The sequence below is a fragment of the Ranitomeya imitator genome, chromosome 2, assembly GCF_032444005.1.
Source record: "Ranitomeya imitator isolate aRanImi1 chromosome 2, aRanImi1.pri, whole genome shotgun sequence".
Lineage (NCBI taxonomy): Eukaryota > Metazoa > Chordata > Amphibia > Anura > Dendrobatidae > Ranitomeya > Ranitomeya imitator.
In genome coordinates this window covers 543,645,887-543,663,081 of record NC_091283.1, presented here as the reverse complement: position 1 = coordinate 543,663,081, position 17,195 = coordinate 543,645,887, and the positions used below count along the sequence as shown (strand labels likewise).

General features: G+C 50.3%; 1 protein-coding gene across 3 annotated transcripts in view; it reads left to right on the top strand.

Moving 5' to 3' along the window:
- The window catches only part of CHD6 (chromodomain helicase DNA binding protein 6), a 252,579-nt gene that overhangs the window by 86,081 nt on the left and 149,303 nt on the right, over positions 1 to 17,195 (top strand). For all 3 annotated transcript variants that reach the window (XM_069751935.1, XM_069751934.1, XM_069751936.1), the window contains exon 8: positions 6,330 to 6,447. In XM_069751935.1, coding sequence (XP_069608036.1) covers positions 6,330 to 6,447 — 118 coding nt within the window. The remainder of the gene's footprint in view (positions 1 to 6,329; positions 6,448 to 17,195) is intronic.

Below are 17,195 nucleotides of genomic sequence, written 5' to 3'. Positions count from 1 at the left end.
AAAAATTGGGGGCGAAAAGATAATTTTTGTGAAAAAATATGATTTTTTATTTTCTTTATCGCCTCTCATTGGGGGACACAGGAACTATGGGTGTATGCTGCTGCCACTAGGAGGCTGACACTATGCAAATAAAAAAGTTAGCTCCTCCTCTGCAGTGTACACCCCACCGACTGGCATTATACTCCTCAGTTTAGCTTAGTGTCAGTAGGAGGTGGACACGGGTCTTTCATTAGACCCTTATCTACCTCAATGTGCGTCGTTTTTCTTTCAGGTTTCCGGATGGGATACAGGGTGAGCAGTCACACCTGTAGTCCCACATTATGGACTATGAGTACGGCGTGTACTGCCACCCCGTATCCTCATAGATCCCTATCCAGGACCAAGATCCTAGCACACAAGCGTGCTCAGAAGTCCGGTCCTGGCTCCGTCCCCCACCCACTCGCCCACCAGAGCCTGTCGGTTGTGGAGACGAGGACGTCCATCAGCTCCCTGGACGTCTCATCCCCCTTTTAAAGGTTAGTACCGGCGTGGGATTTTCGAGGTAAGTATCCGGCGCCGCGGTTTTCCCCCCATCCCTTCCTAGAGTTTCCTGGGGGTCTTACTAGGGGCTCCCGTATCCCGGGTCGCTGCTTGCAAGGATTCTCGTAGCACGACCTGGGCTTGCAGTTTCTCTGCAGATTTTCTCTTACAGACGCGGGGCCGTTATAGGCTGCCGCGCCGTTTGCCTGAGGTGGGCTCTGCGATTTCTCCTACTAGTCCTTCGGTAGGGGCCACATCTTCTCCCCGCGGCGCACTGACCTCTGCGCCGCGGTTTTCCAGGGGGCACACAGGCGCTACGGCCCTGTCGGGCCGGCGCGCCGCAGTTTTTGCTGGGGGCTCTCCGGCGCTGCCGCCCTGACAGGTCGGCGCGCCGCGATTTCCGGGGGCAGTCAGGCGCTGCGGCCCTGACGGACCGGCGCGCCGCTTCTTCCTGCGGCGCGCTGCTCTGGCGCCGCAGGGGGTTTCTCGGCAGCAGCTTTTCTCTAGCGGCGCAGCCTTTCCGGCGCATCTTTCCGGCGCCGCGGTTAGCCTCCTCGGCCGCCGGCTCCTACTTTAGGCCCCGGCTTCTCCGGGGCCTACTTCCAGTTTGCGCGCTCTCTCTCTTCCGGTCTGCGGGCGGGCTTTTTTCCCGCCCGACATATTTGTCCTGCCCACCGGCGCCTCTGTGGCTGGCTCCGCCCACTTCCTCCAGGGATTAGTCACTCTTCTGGTGTGCACTCCACAGCAGCACCTGCTCAGCTTGTAAGTAAATACAAAAAGGGTTAGGTACTCCTCTGCAGTATACACCGCCCACTGGCTCCGGATAATACCAGTTCTTGCTTCGTGTCCGTAGGAGGCAAACTGCGTCTGATTTTTTTTTTTCCAGACGTTTTATTTTTTTTTATTTTTAACCTTGCGCAAGAGGATGAAGGGGGCGACAGACCCTTTCAAGGGGGCCAATCTCCCCAGAAACATCAACAGGCGAACACGGCGAGTTTACTCCCCGTACCCTTCCCTGCGACGTGGGATGTTCGGCCGTGAACTAGCCCTGTGAAATCCTAGGGGAGCGAACCCTTGGGATACACAGAGGCACTTTTCCTGGGCACAGTCCGGCCGCCCTCCCTCTGCACCACCACTGTGGAACAGCGGTGCTGCATGGAGCTCCTCAGTCCCTCTCCACCCCCTCATCAAGAGGGTGGTGGATTAAGGTTGACTGCACCTCCCCTCGTACCTCACCTGAAGAGGACCACAAGCTAATTTAGTCCCCGGCTTCGGCCTCAGCTAGGCCACGTTCCGCGTCACGCGCTAGGCTCCACCCACCGCTTCAGCGCTTCTCGCACACTGCGGGAAGCGCCTCTCAACTCTCGGCGGCCATATTGGACGGAGTTTATGCACCTCTTCCGACCAGGACTCTGATCCTGAGTCTGATGGGCCTCTAGATCTGGAGTCGCCAGGTTATCAGAGCACTATAGATAGTCTCATCGAGGCCGTCAACCAGTCCCTTCAGGTTTATGAGGAACCGGCGTCCTCCAGTACGGATAATTCGGTGTCTTTCAAAAGGACCAAACGTATTCACAGGGTGTTTGCCAATCACCCGGAGTTCCAGGACATAGTCCAGCGTCATAGGGAGCATCCAGACAAACGCTTTCAAGGCCAGAGATCTCTGGAGTCCAAATATCCTTTTTCTCCTGATCTCTGCAAACAATGGACAGAATCCCCTCCTGTTGATCCTCCTGTCTCACGTTTGTCCTCTAAAACTGTCCTATCCGTGCCGGACGGATCTTCTAACTAAGATCCCACAGATCGCCTAGTTGACAGTCTCGCCCACTCAGCTTTCGAGGCTTCAGGTTCGGCACTCTTTCCCTCTTTCGCTGCTACCTGGGTAGCCAAAGCCGTTACTTGTTGGGCAGACTCTCTGCATAAGGCCTTACATAGCGGAGCTAGCAAATCAAATTTCCCTGGCAGGCCATTACTTAGTAAACACTTCCCTGGACGCGGCGAACTGCTCTGCACTTACGGCTTCAAACGCTGTAGCGATTAGGAGAGCGCTATGCCTGAGGAACTGGTGAGCGGACTCCGTATCTAAAAAGTCCCTCACGTCTCTGCCTTATTTCGGTGGCCGTCTATTTGGCGAAAAGCTGGACAAACTGATTTCAGACACTACGGGGGGAAAAGTACTTCCCTCCCCCAGCATAGGTTCAGGCAACCATTCTGAAGACAGTCGCAGTCTCGTTTTCGGCCCTTTCGTGGAACTTATGCATGGCATTCCTCAGCCAGTTCCCCTGGTTCGGGGTGCCGCGCCGGCAGAGACAAAAGCCCTCAGGCTTCAAACAGGCCCAACCATTCCTGGAGGGGCCACTCCACACAGTCTAGGTCCAGGGGATCCAGACCCCAACCATCTTCTTCTAAATGACTCGCAATCTCGTCCGGACGACACCAGCAAAGTAGGTGGCAGCCTTCTCTTGTTTCGTCATGCCTGGCTCGCATTCGTTCACGACGAGTGGGTCAGGGATCTGGTGTCCTCCGGTTGCAAAATCGATTTTTCCTCTCCCCCTCCATCCCGTTTTTTTGCTTCCCGCCCTCCCGAAGCGGGAATGCGCACTCGGGCTTTTTACTAGGCCATTCAGTCGCTCCGACAAGACTGAGTGATTGTCCCTGTCCCAGAGGATGAAAGGTTCTGCGGTTTTTATTCAAATCTGTTTATGGTCCCCAAAAAGGATGAAACAGTAAGGCCCATCCTGGACCTAAAGCTCTTGAACAGATTTGTCAAAGTCTGTCATTTCAGGATGGAATCTCTCCATTCCGCCATTGCCTCGATGGAACACGGCGAATTCTTAGCATCCATCGACATCCGAGATGCGTACCTCCACTTCCTAATCTTCCTACCTTATCAAAGGTTTTTTCGCTTCGCAGTCGGAGAGGAACATTTTCAGTTCACGGCCTTGCCTTTTGGATTCTCCACTGCCCCCAGAGTTTTCACAAAGTCATGGCGGCTGTCATGGCCATTCTGCATTCTCGGAGTGTAGTCGTGCTTCCCTACCTAGACGACTTACTGGCCAAAGTCCCATCTTTCCAAGCCTGCGAGGAGTGCGTCCGCATTTACTTACATACTCTTTCTCGGCTGGGCTGGTTGGTCAATTTAAAAAAAGTCATCTCCTGTTCCAGCTCAACGGATCTCTTTCCTGGGCATGACCCTGGACACCTCCCTAGGGTTGGTGCTTCTTCCTCTGGACAAAGTCTTGGCTCTTCAACAGGGAGTCTGGAAACTTCTTCAGCCGTCCCCCTGTTCCATCCATTTCGGCATGAGGATTCTCAGGAAGATGGTGGCCGCAATGGAGGCGATTCCATTTATGCAACTACACCTCCGTCCCCTCCAGCACGCTCTGCTGGATGCATGGGACAGGAGTCCACCTTCGCTCGACCGACTGTGTCCTCTCTCTCCTCGGGTCAAGCAGACACTCCAGTGGTGGATGCTCCGATCCTCTCTCCTCCAAGGGAGGTCCTTCCTCCCAGTCCATTGGCTGGTAGTCACTACAGACGCCAGCCTCCTAGGCTGGGGACCGGTCTTTCGCCATCACACTGCGCAGGGAACCTGGACTTCCCATCAATATCCTGGAGATACGTGCGATTCGGCTGTCCCTAAAGCGGTTCCATCATCTCCTAGCAGGCCGCCCCATCCGTATCCAGTCAGACAATGCCACGGCTGTGGCTTATATAAACCATCAAGGGGGAACTCGCAGCAGAGCTGCAATGCGCGAGGTAGAGCACATCCTTCGCTGGGCCGAAAACAACCACTCTGTTATTTTGGCAGTTCACATTCCAGGAGTGGAGAATTAGGCCGCGGATTTCCACAGCCGGCAAGGTCTTGCCTCAGGAGAGTGGTCTCTCCATCATGACATATTCCAACAGATTTGCCTTTGTTGTGGTATTCCGGATGTGGTCTTGATGGCTTCCTGGTTCAATGCCAAGGTACCTCAGTTTGTGGCCCTGTCCCGGGACCCCAGAGCGATCGGGGTGGACGCTCTAGTCCTTCCTTGGAGTCAGTTTCACCTCCCTTACCTGTTCCTCCCCCCCTGCCCCTGCTTTCCAGAGTCATCAGAAAGATCAGAGCAGAGGGTGTCCCGGTGATTCTCATCGCCCCGGATTGGCCTCGCAGGGCGTGGTATGCAGAGCTGTTCCAGCTCATCATAGACGTTCCTTGGTGCCTACCAGATCGTCCAGATTTACTTTCTCAGGGCCCGATCTACCACCAGAACTCAGGGGCCCTGTGTTTGACGGCATGGCTGTTGAATCCTGGGTTCTGACTCAGGCAGGTTTTTCCCGTGAGGTAGTTTCCACCTTGATCAATGGCCAAAAGCCGGTGTCATCGCGCATCTACCATCGGACCTGGAGGATCTTCTTTGATTCGTGCAGAAGCAGAGGTCGCCCTCTGATGGTTTTCAACATCCCTACCATCCTGGATTTCCTCCAATCCGGTCTGGACTTGGGGCTTTCGCCGAGTTCCCTTAAAGGGCAGGTCTCAGCCTTGTCAGTCCTTTTTCAACGAAAAATTGCTTCCAAACCTCAGGTCAGAACGTTCTTTTGTGGAGTCTCACGTGGTGCCTCCCTACAAAGCACCTCTAGAGGCTTGCGACCTTAATCTGGTCCTGGGTGTCCTGCAGGAATCTCCCTTCGAGTCGTTGCAGGACATCCCTTTATCTCTTCTTTCATGGAAGGTGACCTTTCTCGTTGCTATTACCTCGATCAGATGAGTCTCGGAGTTGGCTGCTCTTTCCTGTCTGACGCCGTTCCTTACGTTCCACCGAGACAAGGTGGTCCTCAGACCGTCCCCTACTTTCCTCCCGAAGGTGGTGTCTTCCTTCCACCTCAATGAGGATATCGTACTTCTGTCTCTTTGCCCTACTCCAACGCACCGTGTGGAGAAGGCTCTTCACTCCTTGGATGTTGTCAGAGCTCTCAGGAAGTACGTTCCAGGACGGCATCTTTTTGTCAGACAGATGCTCTGTTCGTGCTCCAGGCAGGACACCGGAAGGGACTGGCTGCTTCTAAGTCGACAATCTCCAGATGATTCGGTCGACCATTCAAGAGGCTTATCGCGTCAGAGGCAAGCCTATCCCTGCAGGTCTCAGGGCACACTCCACTTGGTCGGTGGGTGCTTCCTGGGCCATTCGGAATCAAGCATCTGCAGAGCAGTTTTGCAAAGCTGCGACCTCGTTTAGCCTGCACACCTTTTCAAAGCATTACAATGTCCATACTTGGGCATCCTCAGATGCAAGCCTGGGTAGGCATATTCTGCAGGCAGCGGTAGCGCACCTGTAGAGAGCAGGTGCCATAAGTTTACACTGTTGGGTTGTTAATTCCCACCCAGGGACTGCTGTTGGACGTCCCAAGGTCCTGTGTCCCCCAATGTGGCGATGGAGAAATAGGGATTTTTGTGTACTCACCGTAAAATCCTTTTTTCTGAGCCACTCATTGGGGGACACAGCACCCACCCTTGTTTTTGGCTTGTTGCCAATGATGAGTGTTTTAGTCTTTGACATGTTGTTCCTATGGCTAAATCTTGTTAATCTCCTACTGCTTTGCTAAGAACTGGTATTATCCGGAGCCAGTGGGCGGTGTATACTGCAGAGGAGGAGCTAACCCTTTTTATATTTACTTAGTGTCAGCCTCCTAGTGGCAGCAGCATACACCCACGGTCCTGTGTCACCCAATGAGTGGCTCGGAGAAAAGGATTTTACGGTGAGTACACAAAAATCCCTATTTTCTTTTTTAGTTCTAATGACTACTTTTGTCTTGGTATCTTTTTCCAGTTCCTATCTCCATTGTAAGTGGGCAACTCTAGAAGAACTTGAAAAAGATCCGAGGATTCAGCAGAAAATAAAGAGGTTCCGAAACAAGCAAGCACAGATGAAGCATATTTTCACTGAGGTTAGTATAGCGTCCGGTACAAAAATGCTGCTCTTGTATTTTTCTTAGTCCGTCTTGTATGTGCTGTACATGTCCGATTCTTCCATGGATTGTTTTTGTTTTACTTGACCAGTTTCACTCCCACAATTTTACTATCGGTCTAACAGCTTGTCAGCTTGTCTTATAAATTACTTTTCTTACTTTTTACACGTTCCTTATGTCGATACCATGATCTTGATCTGTCGGGTTTCTATCTAACGTTAGGGCCTTTATTTATATGGGTTGATGATTAGAAAATAGAACGCTGTTTCCAGATCATTACTTATTTTAAGACAATATTTTAATACAAGAGTGGGCAGCTCCATATTTGTTGAATGCTCTACATAACCCCTATTAAGAAAAGTGGTCTTCAGTGTTCCTAAAAGAGCTCTTGCAAATGTTGGATCCGAACTTCCGGAGTGTGGGATCCTAGCATACAGAGTGTTACACCGCAACCCTACCAGGGCCCATGTCGTTGTGAAAGAGTGAGATCTTGCATTAACCCAGCAGTCTTTTCTTAGCTGTCACTGATCGGTAATTGTTCTAATGATATTACCTTATGAAAATATGCAACAACGCCAGATCTTACCCTTTCATTGCAAAAGATGCGGAGGGTTATGGGATCCTGCAGTTCTTGCAAACTGGAAGTCGGGTCCTATTGGGGGGGGGGGGGTTGCGAGAGATGCACTTTTTTTTTTTTTTTTTTTTTTTAAACAATAAATTTTTATTGAAAGTTTTCGGTTTACATTTACGCGATAATCAAGATAATAAAAAAAAAAAAAAAATCAGGATAAGTCTTTACATACAATCTGAACAATAGTGCATGTGGTTAACTGACATGCAATCATACAACCTAACCAAAGTAAGGGAAAGGGGGAGTGGGGGAGGGGAGCCCGAGTAAAGAGGTGTATAACGTCTAAAGGGTTTGGTAGGTTATTCTGAATCCGACTGAATGTAGTTAGTTGGGTATAGTACCGGTGTGGCAAAAGGGGTATGGTTGGTGTATTCCGCCCAGGGGAGCCATATTTTCTCGAATTTTCCAACTTTGTCCATTAGTATAGCCGACAATTTCTCGTTGATCATGTACCAGGTGAGGCGTGTTTTGACCGCGGAAAAGTCTAAGTTTGGTTTTTTCCATGCCAAAGCAATGATTTGTTTCGCTGCTAAAAATATAAATGAGATAAGGGATCGGGTATGATTAGGGATGTTGGGGATGCGCTTGTTAAGTAGTGCCTCCCATGGGTTTTTTTTAAGGTTAATGTTCGCTATGGAAAAAACCAAATGGTATATCCTAATCCAGAACCTTCTGACAATCGGGCAAAGCCACCATATATGGAACATGTCTCCTATTGAATTGCAACCTCTGAAGCAATTTGGGGAGTGGTTAGCCACAGCTTTAGCTACTCTAGCGGGGGTCAGATACCATCGGGTTAACACTTTGTAGTTGGTTTCTAACATGAGTGTGTTTAACATTCCTCCAGTAGATGAGGACCAAATTTGGGACCATTCCGAGTCTGTCAGGGTAGATCCGATGTCCGACTCCCAACGAACGGTATATTTCAAACAATGCCTATGGGATGGGGCATTAATGTATGAGTAGAGGAGAGAAATAATCCCCGAGGCATGTGGGTTTTGACGACACTTTTGTTCAAAAGGGGTCATGGAGTAAGGAGGGGTAGAATTTTTTAATAAGGAGTTGGCTAAGTTTTTTAATTGTAAGTATCGAAAGATTTCTCCGGAGGGGAAGTGGTACTTTTCCTGTAGAGCCGCGAATGGGATTATCCCATCAATATTGAACAGCTGGTGAACCCTGGTTATGCCGGCTTCGACCCATCTATAAAAACTTTTGATAGATCCCACGCCTGGGGGGAATAGGGTATTACCCCAAATGGGAGCGAGGGGTAAAAAGGGTGAGATCAGTTGTGAGGAATATTTTAAAGTGTCCCAGATTGTAAGAGAATGCTTTATAATGGGGTTCGAGATATGTTTGCGTTGAGTTGGGAGGATCCATAGTACTGTGTCTAGAGTACTGGGTTGCATTTCGAATGCTTCCAGGGATAGCCATAATGGGGGTTCGTTATAAGCATGGTATAAAGTCAGTTGGCCTAATTGAGCTGCGCGGTAATATTTCAAGAGGTTGGGGACTCCCAAACCCCCCTTTAGGCGATGGCGGTATAAAGTAGCCTTGTTAACTCTCGGGATGCCTCCTCTCCATACGAAGGTGTCTATAGATCTTTGGGCCGTTTTAAGGAAGTGTGAGGGGATAGGTATAGGCAGAACGCGAAATAGATAGAGCAATTTAGGGAGGATTGTCATTTTTAGCGCACGTACTCGGCCCAACCAAGAGAGATGTAGTTTCTCCCATGATTGGAGCAGAAGGCGAAGTTTCCGGAGCATAGGAGGATAATTAGCCGCATAAAGGGAGTCTAGGTTAGCTGTTAGTTTAATCCCCAAATAGTCCAAATGGTCAGTGGCCCATTGGAACGGAAAGTTGTGCTGAAGTAGTGATACAGTAGGTCGCGAAAGGGATATGTTCATAGTGTAGGATTTGCTGGTGTTTAAGTGGAGGCCGGATATAGTTTCGAAGCTTTCTAGGGTATGTAAGAGGGCCGGCAAGGATGTCTTAGGGGACGACAAAAGCAAAAGCATGTCATCAGCAAATAAAAGAAGTTTATGAGAAACTGACGCCACTTCCACTCCCTGAACTTCAGAATTAAGGCGCATATGAATAGCTAAAGGTTCAAGCGCCAAAAGAAACAACAGGGGTGAAAGGGGACATCCCTGCCTGGTTCCCCTACTAATAGGGAAATACGTGGAGGAAAAGCCATTATAACGTACGTAGGCCGAAGGGGAGCTATAGAGAGCGTAAATCCAAGAGAGAAAGTGGTCGGGAAACTTCCATCTCCGCAGCACCGCAAACAAATATGGCCATGAGATAGAGTCAAAGGCTTTCTTGAAGTCTAATGACAGTAGCATACTTGGTATGTCACGGTGTTTGCAGAGGTGCAACAGATGGGAGACCCTCCGTATATTGTCTGAAGCTTGTCTCCGAGGGACAAAACCCACTTGATCTTTGTGGATTAGGGTACTCAGGCCAGAGTTCAGTCTTTGGGATAATATTTTGGCTAAAATTTTGAGATCTATGTTGATAAGGGATATTGGTCTATAATTAGACCAGAGTAGGTGGTCTGTGTTGGGTTTAGGTATCATAGATATTGCAGCAATTAGAGAGGCTGCACCTGGCTTATTGCCTTCTCTCAAAGAGTTAAAGTAATTAGTGAGGTGGGGGATCAGAATTGGAGCATATTTCTTGTAGTAGAGGGCCGTAAAACCATCGGGGCCTGGTTTTTTATTGGTTTTCAAGTGTTGAATGGCTAGTTCGATTTCACTTGGCGTTACGGCTTGGTTGAGGAGTTCAATCAAATCGGAGCTAAGAGCTGGAAGGGGAATAGAGTCTAAAAATGTCTCTATTGTTTCTGAATTCGAGGTAATTGGGGCCTTGTACAGCTGCCTAAGTTTTTGTTGGAAAAAGTGGGAAATTTGTTGTGGATTAGATGTGATACCAGCAGGTGTGCGTATTCGAATAGGGGGCCTGGGTAAGGGTAGGCATTTTAAGCGTCGAGCTAAATTAGAGTTATTTTTATTATTGAGAGCGTAGAAGCGTTGCTGTGACCATCGTATGGCCCGGTGAGACTAAGATCTAATTCAGTGCGAGCATGGAGAAGGTCGCGATACGTAGTTGGTGAAGGAGTGCTTTTCATCTGAGACTCTAAGGCTGACACCCTGCCCTCCAGTTCAGCTATCCTCGCGTTCCTGTCTTTTTTTTTGCGGGAGGCCTCTTGAATGCAGAGACCTCTAAGCACTGCTTTATGTGCTTCCCAAAGGGAGATTGGCGATGTAGCTGAATGTTGATTCAAGGAGAAATAATCATCAATGTGATTTTTCAGCCTTTGAGAAATATCGGGATAAGAGAGCAGTGAGTCATTCAGAGTCCAGTTGAATGAACGGGGCCGTGGGTGGAGCGTCGAGCATGTGAGGAGATTTGGGGAGTGATCCGACCAGGGTGTAGAAAGAATGGATATATTAGAGATGTTTGGGAGGAAGGATGGGTTAACGAATATGTGGTCGATTCTAGTGTGCACTAAGTGGCGTGCGGAGAAGTACGTGTAGTCTCTATTGGAGGGGTGGATCTCCCTCCATAAGTCCACCCAGTGGTGTTGGACGAGAATCTTATTAAGAGCGGTTGAATCCGCAGAAGGGTAAGGCTGCGGGGGATTAGAGGAATGGGGACTTGAGGATTTATCGAGGCTAGCTTTCAGTATGCAATTGGAGTCTCCACATAGTATTGTGGTGCCTTGGGCATGTTCGGAGACTAATTCCAATAACTGGGAAAAGAAGGCAGCTTGGTGGGAGTTGGGAGCATAATAGGAGACTAAAGTGACCAGTTCATCTGATATCGAACCTGTCACCATGATATAGCGTCCTTCCTTATCAGCCACTGACGACTTAAAAACGAAGGGGACAGATTTTTTAAAACAGACCGCGACTCCTTTGGTTTTATTTGGGGCGTTCGCCATGTAGAAAAGTGGATACGAAGTGGACATAAATTTGGGGTAGGAGCTGGTTGAGAAGTGCGTCTCTTGGAGGCAAACCACATCTGCCTGTTGGGATCTATAATAACGAAAGGCCTTAGTGCGTTTGTGAGGGGAATTTAGGCCCCTCACATTGTGTGATAGGATCGTTAATGGCATGATAGATGGTTGTTGAATTTGCTTATGTTGGCAGTAAGTTTTGGGTCGTTGGCGGAGTTAGAGAAATTATTGTTAGGTGGACCAAATTGGTAGAGTGTACTCGGGCGAGTAGTAGGGATGGAAGGGAGGGCAGGTTGAACAATAACTATGATTAGGAAAGGGTAGGAAGAACTCGTTGGGAAGGGGGGGGGTGGGACTGTTGTTGGCTAAGCACATAGTGCGAAGCATCAGTGTACAAGGACACTGTGGGGTCATGAGGGTCCGCTAGGGGGCACAATGAAACATATTTAAATGTCGTGAAGAACGGGAGTGAGAACGAGATAGTGGGTTAAGTTAAACTGGAAATTCAATTTCACAGGCTAGGAGTGGGCTTTTCATAGTGCCGGGGGAATTAGGGATAGAGGGCGTAGTGCGAGACCTGAAAATAACCATTATATTAAACATAGTTAATTAACGCCTTAATATGGTCTAGTGAAATATTTGAAACCTGGCTGCCCATTTAAAAGGCCTGACAGAATTCTACAACTTAACACGCTATAAAGAGGAGAAAAGAGAAAAAAAAAAAACACTATGAAAACTCGTGTAATAAACATAGTCACTTGTCTGAAGTGAAGAGCAAGTCAAATGGCGTTGTCAGTCTGGAAGTTCGGTTGAAGCGAAAGCTGTAACGGCTTCTGTAGGGTAGGTAGTGGAGCTGTACGCTCCAAGAACGCCTGTAACAATAAACTGAAAAAGAACACATATGAACTATTTGTTCCATTGAACATTATAAAGTATAGGCTAGCGTGTTGTATCCGGGACTACGCTATGAGGTTGTCCTGAAGAGAAGCCTATGGAGTAGTATAGGCACGAACTAATGTTAGTGGATATCCAGCACGTCATGGGGGGGCCGGTGGATCTCGTGGTCTGGGACGGAGGGTCGGAGGTTGAGGCCTCGAGGAAGAAGGTGGGGGGGATGATGGGAGGTCCATGAGTTGTAGTTTAGACAAGCAACGGCTCGCTCCTTCAGGGGAGAGAACTGTATGGACCATATCGAGATGAGAGAAGATCAGTTTAAATGGGAAGCCCCAGCGGTACTTGATGTTGTTGGAGCGTAGGACCTCCAGGTATGGTTTCATAGCACGTCTTTTGGCGATGGTAGTAGGGGCCAAGTCGGAGAACAGTTCATATGAGTGGCCTTGGAATACCAGCGGTGACGAATTTCTTGCTGCCTGTAAGAGCTGTTCCTTGGTTTTGTAATGATGTAATTTAAGGATGATATCCCTTGGTGGACCTTCCGGTTTGCGTTTGCTCAGGGCTCTATGAATTCGGTCCATTTCTAGGCGCTCTATAGGGATTCCTGGTATTAGTTCTTGAAAGAGAGCCGTCGCCGTGGACTGGAGATCGGTGATTGTTTCGGGTATGCCCCTGATTCTGATGTTGCACCTGCGGGCTCGATTTTCAAAATCCTCCAGTCTGTTGTTAAGGGTGTGAATTTTGTCGTGTAGCATCTCGATGTCTTTCTCGTGAGTAGCAAGGGTTGTGTGGGTAGCGTCCATTTTGTCCTCCAGGTCAGAGGTACGGGAACCGAGTTCTCTGATCTCCTTGGTTAAATCCTTGGTCAATTTTTCTGACATTTTGAGTAATTCTGAGTGTAAAATTGATTGAAACTGTGATAGTAAGGCAGATTGATCTGAGGTTGAGGTATTGGGGGTCTTGGTTGTTAAAGCTGGAATCATTTCAGAGTCCGCACCCTCAGGTATAGACGAGTTAGAGGATTCTGACTGGGAGAAGGGGCCAGAAGACATATCGCCGTCCAGATCTGTTAAAGCGGCAAATCTGTTGCTGGGTTGTTTTGAGCTAGCTCTGCGTGCTTTAGGCATGAGGGCGAGTTGAGTAGGAAAGGGCCTCCGTGGTGCTTATCCCGTTCAAGGAAAGAGGGTCAGTAGGAGGACATATTTCTGAGCGACCCCTAGCGGATATAGGGGGGGCACTTTAAGGCATTACAAAAGTCTTAAGGTGTATTATAAGCTGGGCTTATTTGGGGTGGAGACGTGGCGGAGGATTGTCAGAGATAAATACCAACTGCGATGGGAGGGTTGGTATGATGGTATATAGCCGAGAGGAGGATTTTTTAAGTAATCCTCATAATGTGCACGGAATTAGAGCTCAACATGGACACTAGGTGGCGCTATTGTATCAGTGAAGACGGTTGGTGACCAGCTGAGTCTTTTTTGTGTATTATAGAATGTATCACCAGTTCTTAGATTGAGCACTAGGTGTCACCAAACGTCTTTCTTCTAGGGCACCCTCTTTATCCCACTGTATATGACACTTTAGTGGAATGCAGACAGAATTAGCCTAGCGTGCCAGAGTATACTTGTATAGCTCAATCAGGGCTGCCACTAGAAATTTCGGGGCCCCATACTGGCAAAATTTTCGGGGCCCCCTTGAAACTCCGCCCAGGCTCCACCCCAGCCCCGCCTCCAGGCTCCACCCCACGAACTGTCCACAGTCCCACCACTCTCTCTTGGAAAATCTCCACTTCTCACCTATCACACATTGACAGTTCCCATCACCAGATCACACATATAGCCGGCAGCTTTTGTTTTGGCCAAAAGATTTTTTAAGCCGCCACCACAACAAGGTAGACGCTTTTGGCCGGGCCCTACTCTACTGTAACCTACTAAATATTTGTTAAAATATGCAATACAATTTAGGTATATTTTTATTTATTTTTCAATTTTTAAAATGACCTATAATACTACATACAAGGAACAAATACCACAACACTATGACCAGATGACATATTACCACCACAGTGATCGAATAATATAAAATACAAGGAACAAATACCGCTACACCATGACCAGACCACATATTACCTCCACATCATGACCAGACCACATATTACCAACAATGACTGAATACTACAATACTGATCAGTAATACAAAAAAAACCCACAATACTATCACCATCAGTGCCATTATGCACAGGAGATCTGTAATTAGTAAGCAGTGTCTGTGTACAGGTAATACAGTGATCACTGGTGACATTACACACAGGAGCTCTGTATATAATGTATAGATAATACAGTGATCACTGGTGACATTGTACACAGGACCTCTGTATATAGTATACAGTGTATAGTGTAAGTGTATAGGTAACACTGACTCACCAGTGACGTCTCTAGGTGAAGTCCTTCATCTTTCATCCAGCACAGACCGCCATCACTTTATCCAGCCAGGACTCGTCTCTGCAGGAAATAAAACAGTTATCTCGAGTTCCGCTTGTAGAACACATTACTTAATTTTCCCAACTTCTACATTACACCACATGAAGAAGGCAACATAGTATCACTCTACACAGTAACAGGACCGCCCCCCCCATTTAAAACAGTATACTCAAAAAATAAAATAAATACATCACTGCAATAATAATATCCCTTAATTAGCCCCTATGGTAATATTCGCCATCCTGGCCACCGTGTGTCTCATTTCAGGCTCCAGCCATATGTTCTCTCATCCTGCCCTCATGAGTATCCATTCTACCCCATATGATCTCCCCATCCTGCCCCATCTGTCTCCATCGTATCCATCCTGCCCCATCTGTTTCCAATCCTGCACCATCTCTGTCCAGCACTCTGCCCCATCTCTGTCCAGCACTCTGCCCCATCTCTGTCCAGCACTCTGCCCCATCTCTGTCCAGCACTCTGCCCCATCTCTGTCCAGCACTCTGCCCCATCTCTGTCCAGCACTCTGCCCCATCTCTGTCCAGCACTCTGCCCCATCTCTGTCCAGCACTCTGCCCAGCACTCTGCCCCATCTCTGTCCAGCACTCTGCCCCATCTCTGTCCAGCACTCTGCCCCATCTCTGTCCAGCACTCTGCCCCATCTCTGTCCAGCACTCTGCCCAGCACTCTGCCCCATCTCTGTCCAGCACTCTGCCCCATCTCTGTCCAGCACTCTGCCCCATCTCTGTCCAGCACTCTGCCCCGTGTCCAGCTTTCTGCCCCCCATGTGTCCAGCTTTCTGCCCCCCATATGTCCAGCTTTCTGCCCCCCATGTGTCCAGCTTCCTGCCCCCCCCCGTGTCCAGCTTTCTGCCCCGCCCCCCCTGTCCAGCTTTCTGCCCCCCCCCCCCCCCGTGTCCAGCTTTCTGCCCCCCGTGTCCAGCTTTCTGCCCCCCCCCATGTCCAGCTTTCTGCCCCCCCCGTGTCCAGCTTTCTGCCCCCCCCCGTGTCCAGCTTTCTGCCCCCCCGTGTCCAGCTTTCTGCCCCCCCCCGTGTCCAGCTTTACTGCCCCCTCTGTGTCCAGATTTACTGCCCCCTCTGTGTCCAGATTTACTGCCCCCTCTGTGTCCAGATTTACTGCCCCCTCTGTGTCCAGATTTACTGCCCCCTCTGTGTCCAGATTTACTGCCCCCTCTGTGTCCAGATTTACTGCCCCCTCTGTGTCCAGATTTACTGCCCCCTCTGTGTCCAGATTTACTGCCCCCTCTGTGTCCAGATTTACTGCCCCCTCTGTGTCCAGATTTACTGCCCCCTCTGTGTCCAGATTTACTGCCCCCTCTGTGTCCAGATTTACTGCCCCCTCTGTGTCCAGATTTACTGCCCCCTCTGTGTCCAGATTTACTGCCCCCTCTGTGTCCAGATTTACTGCCCCCTCTGTGTCCAGATTTACTGCCCCCTCTGTGTCCAGATTTACTGCCCCCTCTGTGTCCAGATTTACTGCCCCCTCTGTGTCCAGATTTACTGCCCCCTCTGTGTCCAGATTTACTGCCCCCTCTGTGTCCAGCTTTACTGCCCCCTCTGTGTCCAGCTTTACTGCCCCCTGTGTCCAGCTTTACTGCCCCCTCTGTGTCCAGCCTTCTGCCCCCCCTGTGTCCAGCTTTACTGCCCCCCTGTGTCCAGCCTTCTGCCCCCCGTGTCCAGCCTTCTGCCCCCCGTGTCCAGCTTTACTGCCCTTCTGTGTCCAGCGGCCTTCTGCCCCCCCCCCCCCCCCCCCGTGTCCAGCTTTACTGCCCCCGTGTCCAGCGGCCTTCTGCCCCCTCTGTGTCCAGCTGCCTTCTGCCCCCTCTGTGTCCAGCTGCCTTCTGCCCCCTCTGTGTCCAGCTGCCTTCTGCCCGCTCTGTGTCCAGCTGCCTTCTGCCCCCTCTGTGTCCAGCTGCCTTCTGCCCCCTCTGTGTCCAGCTGCCTTCTGCCCCCTCTGTGTCCAGCTGCCTTCTGCCCCCTCTGTGTCCAGCTGCCTTCTGCCCCATCTGTGTCCAGCTGCCTTCTGCCCCCCTGTGTCCAGCTGCCTTCTGCCCCCTCTGTGTCCAGCTGCCTTCTGCCCCCCTGTGTCCAGCTGCCTTCTGCCCCCTCTGTGTCCAGCTGCCTTCTGCCCCCCTGTGTCCAGCTTTACTGCCCCCCTGTGTCCAGCTGCCTTCTGCCCCCTCTGTGTCCAGCTGCCTTCTGCCCCCCTGTGTCCAGCTGCCTTCTGCCCCCATGTCCAGCTGCCTTCTGCCCCCTCTGTGTCCAGCTGCCTTCTGCCCCATCTGTGTCCAGCTGCCTTCTGCCCCCCTGTGTCCAGCTGCCTTCTGCCCCCTCTGTGTCCAGCTGCCTTCTGCCCCCCTGTGTCCAGCTGCCTTCTGCCCCCTCTGTGTCCAGCTGCCTTCTGCCCCCTCTGTGTCCAGCTGCCTTCTGCCCCCCTGTGTCCAGCTTTACTGCCCCCCTGTGTCCAGCTGCCTTCTGCCCCCGTGTCCAGCTGCCTTCTGCCCCCGTGTCCAGCTGCCTTCTGCCCCCTCTGTGTCCAGCTGCCTTCTGCCCCCCTGTGTCCAGCTGCCTTCTGCCCCCTCTGTGTCCAGCTTTACTGCCCCCCTGTGTCCAGCTGCCTTCTGCCCCCTCTGTGTCCAGCTGCCTTCTGCCCCCCTGTGTCCAGCTGCCTTCTGCCCCCCTGTGTCCAGCTGCCTTCTGCCCCCTCTGTGTCCAGCTGCCTTCTGCCCCCGTGTCCAGCTGCCTTC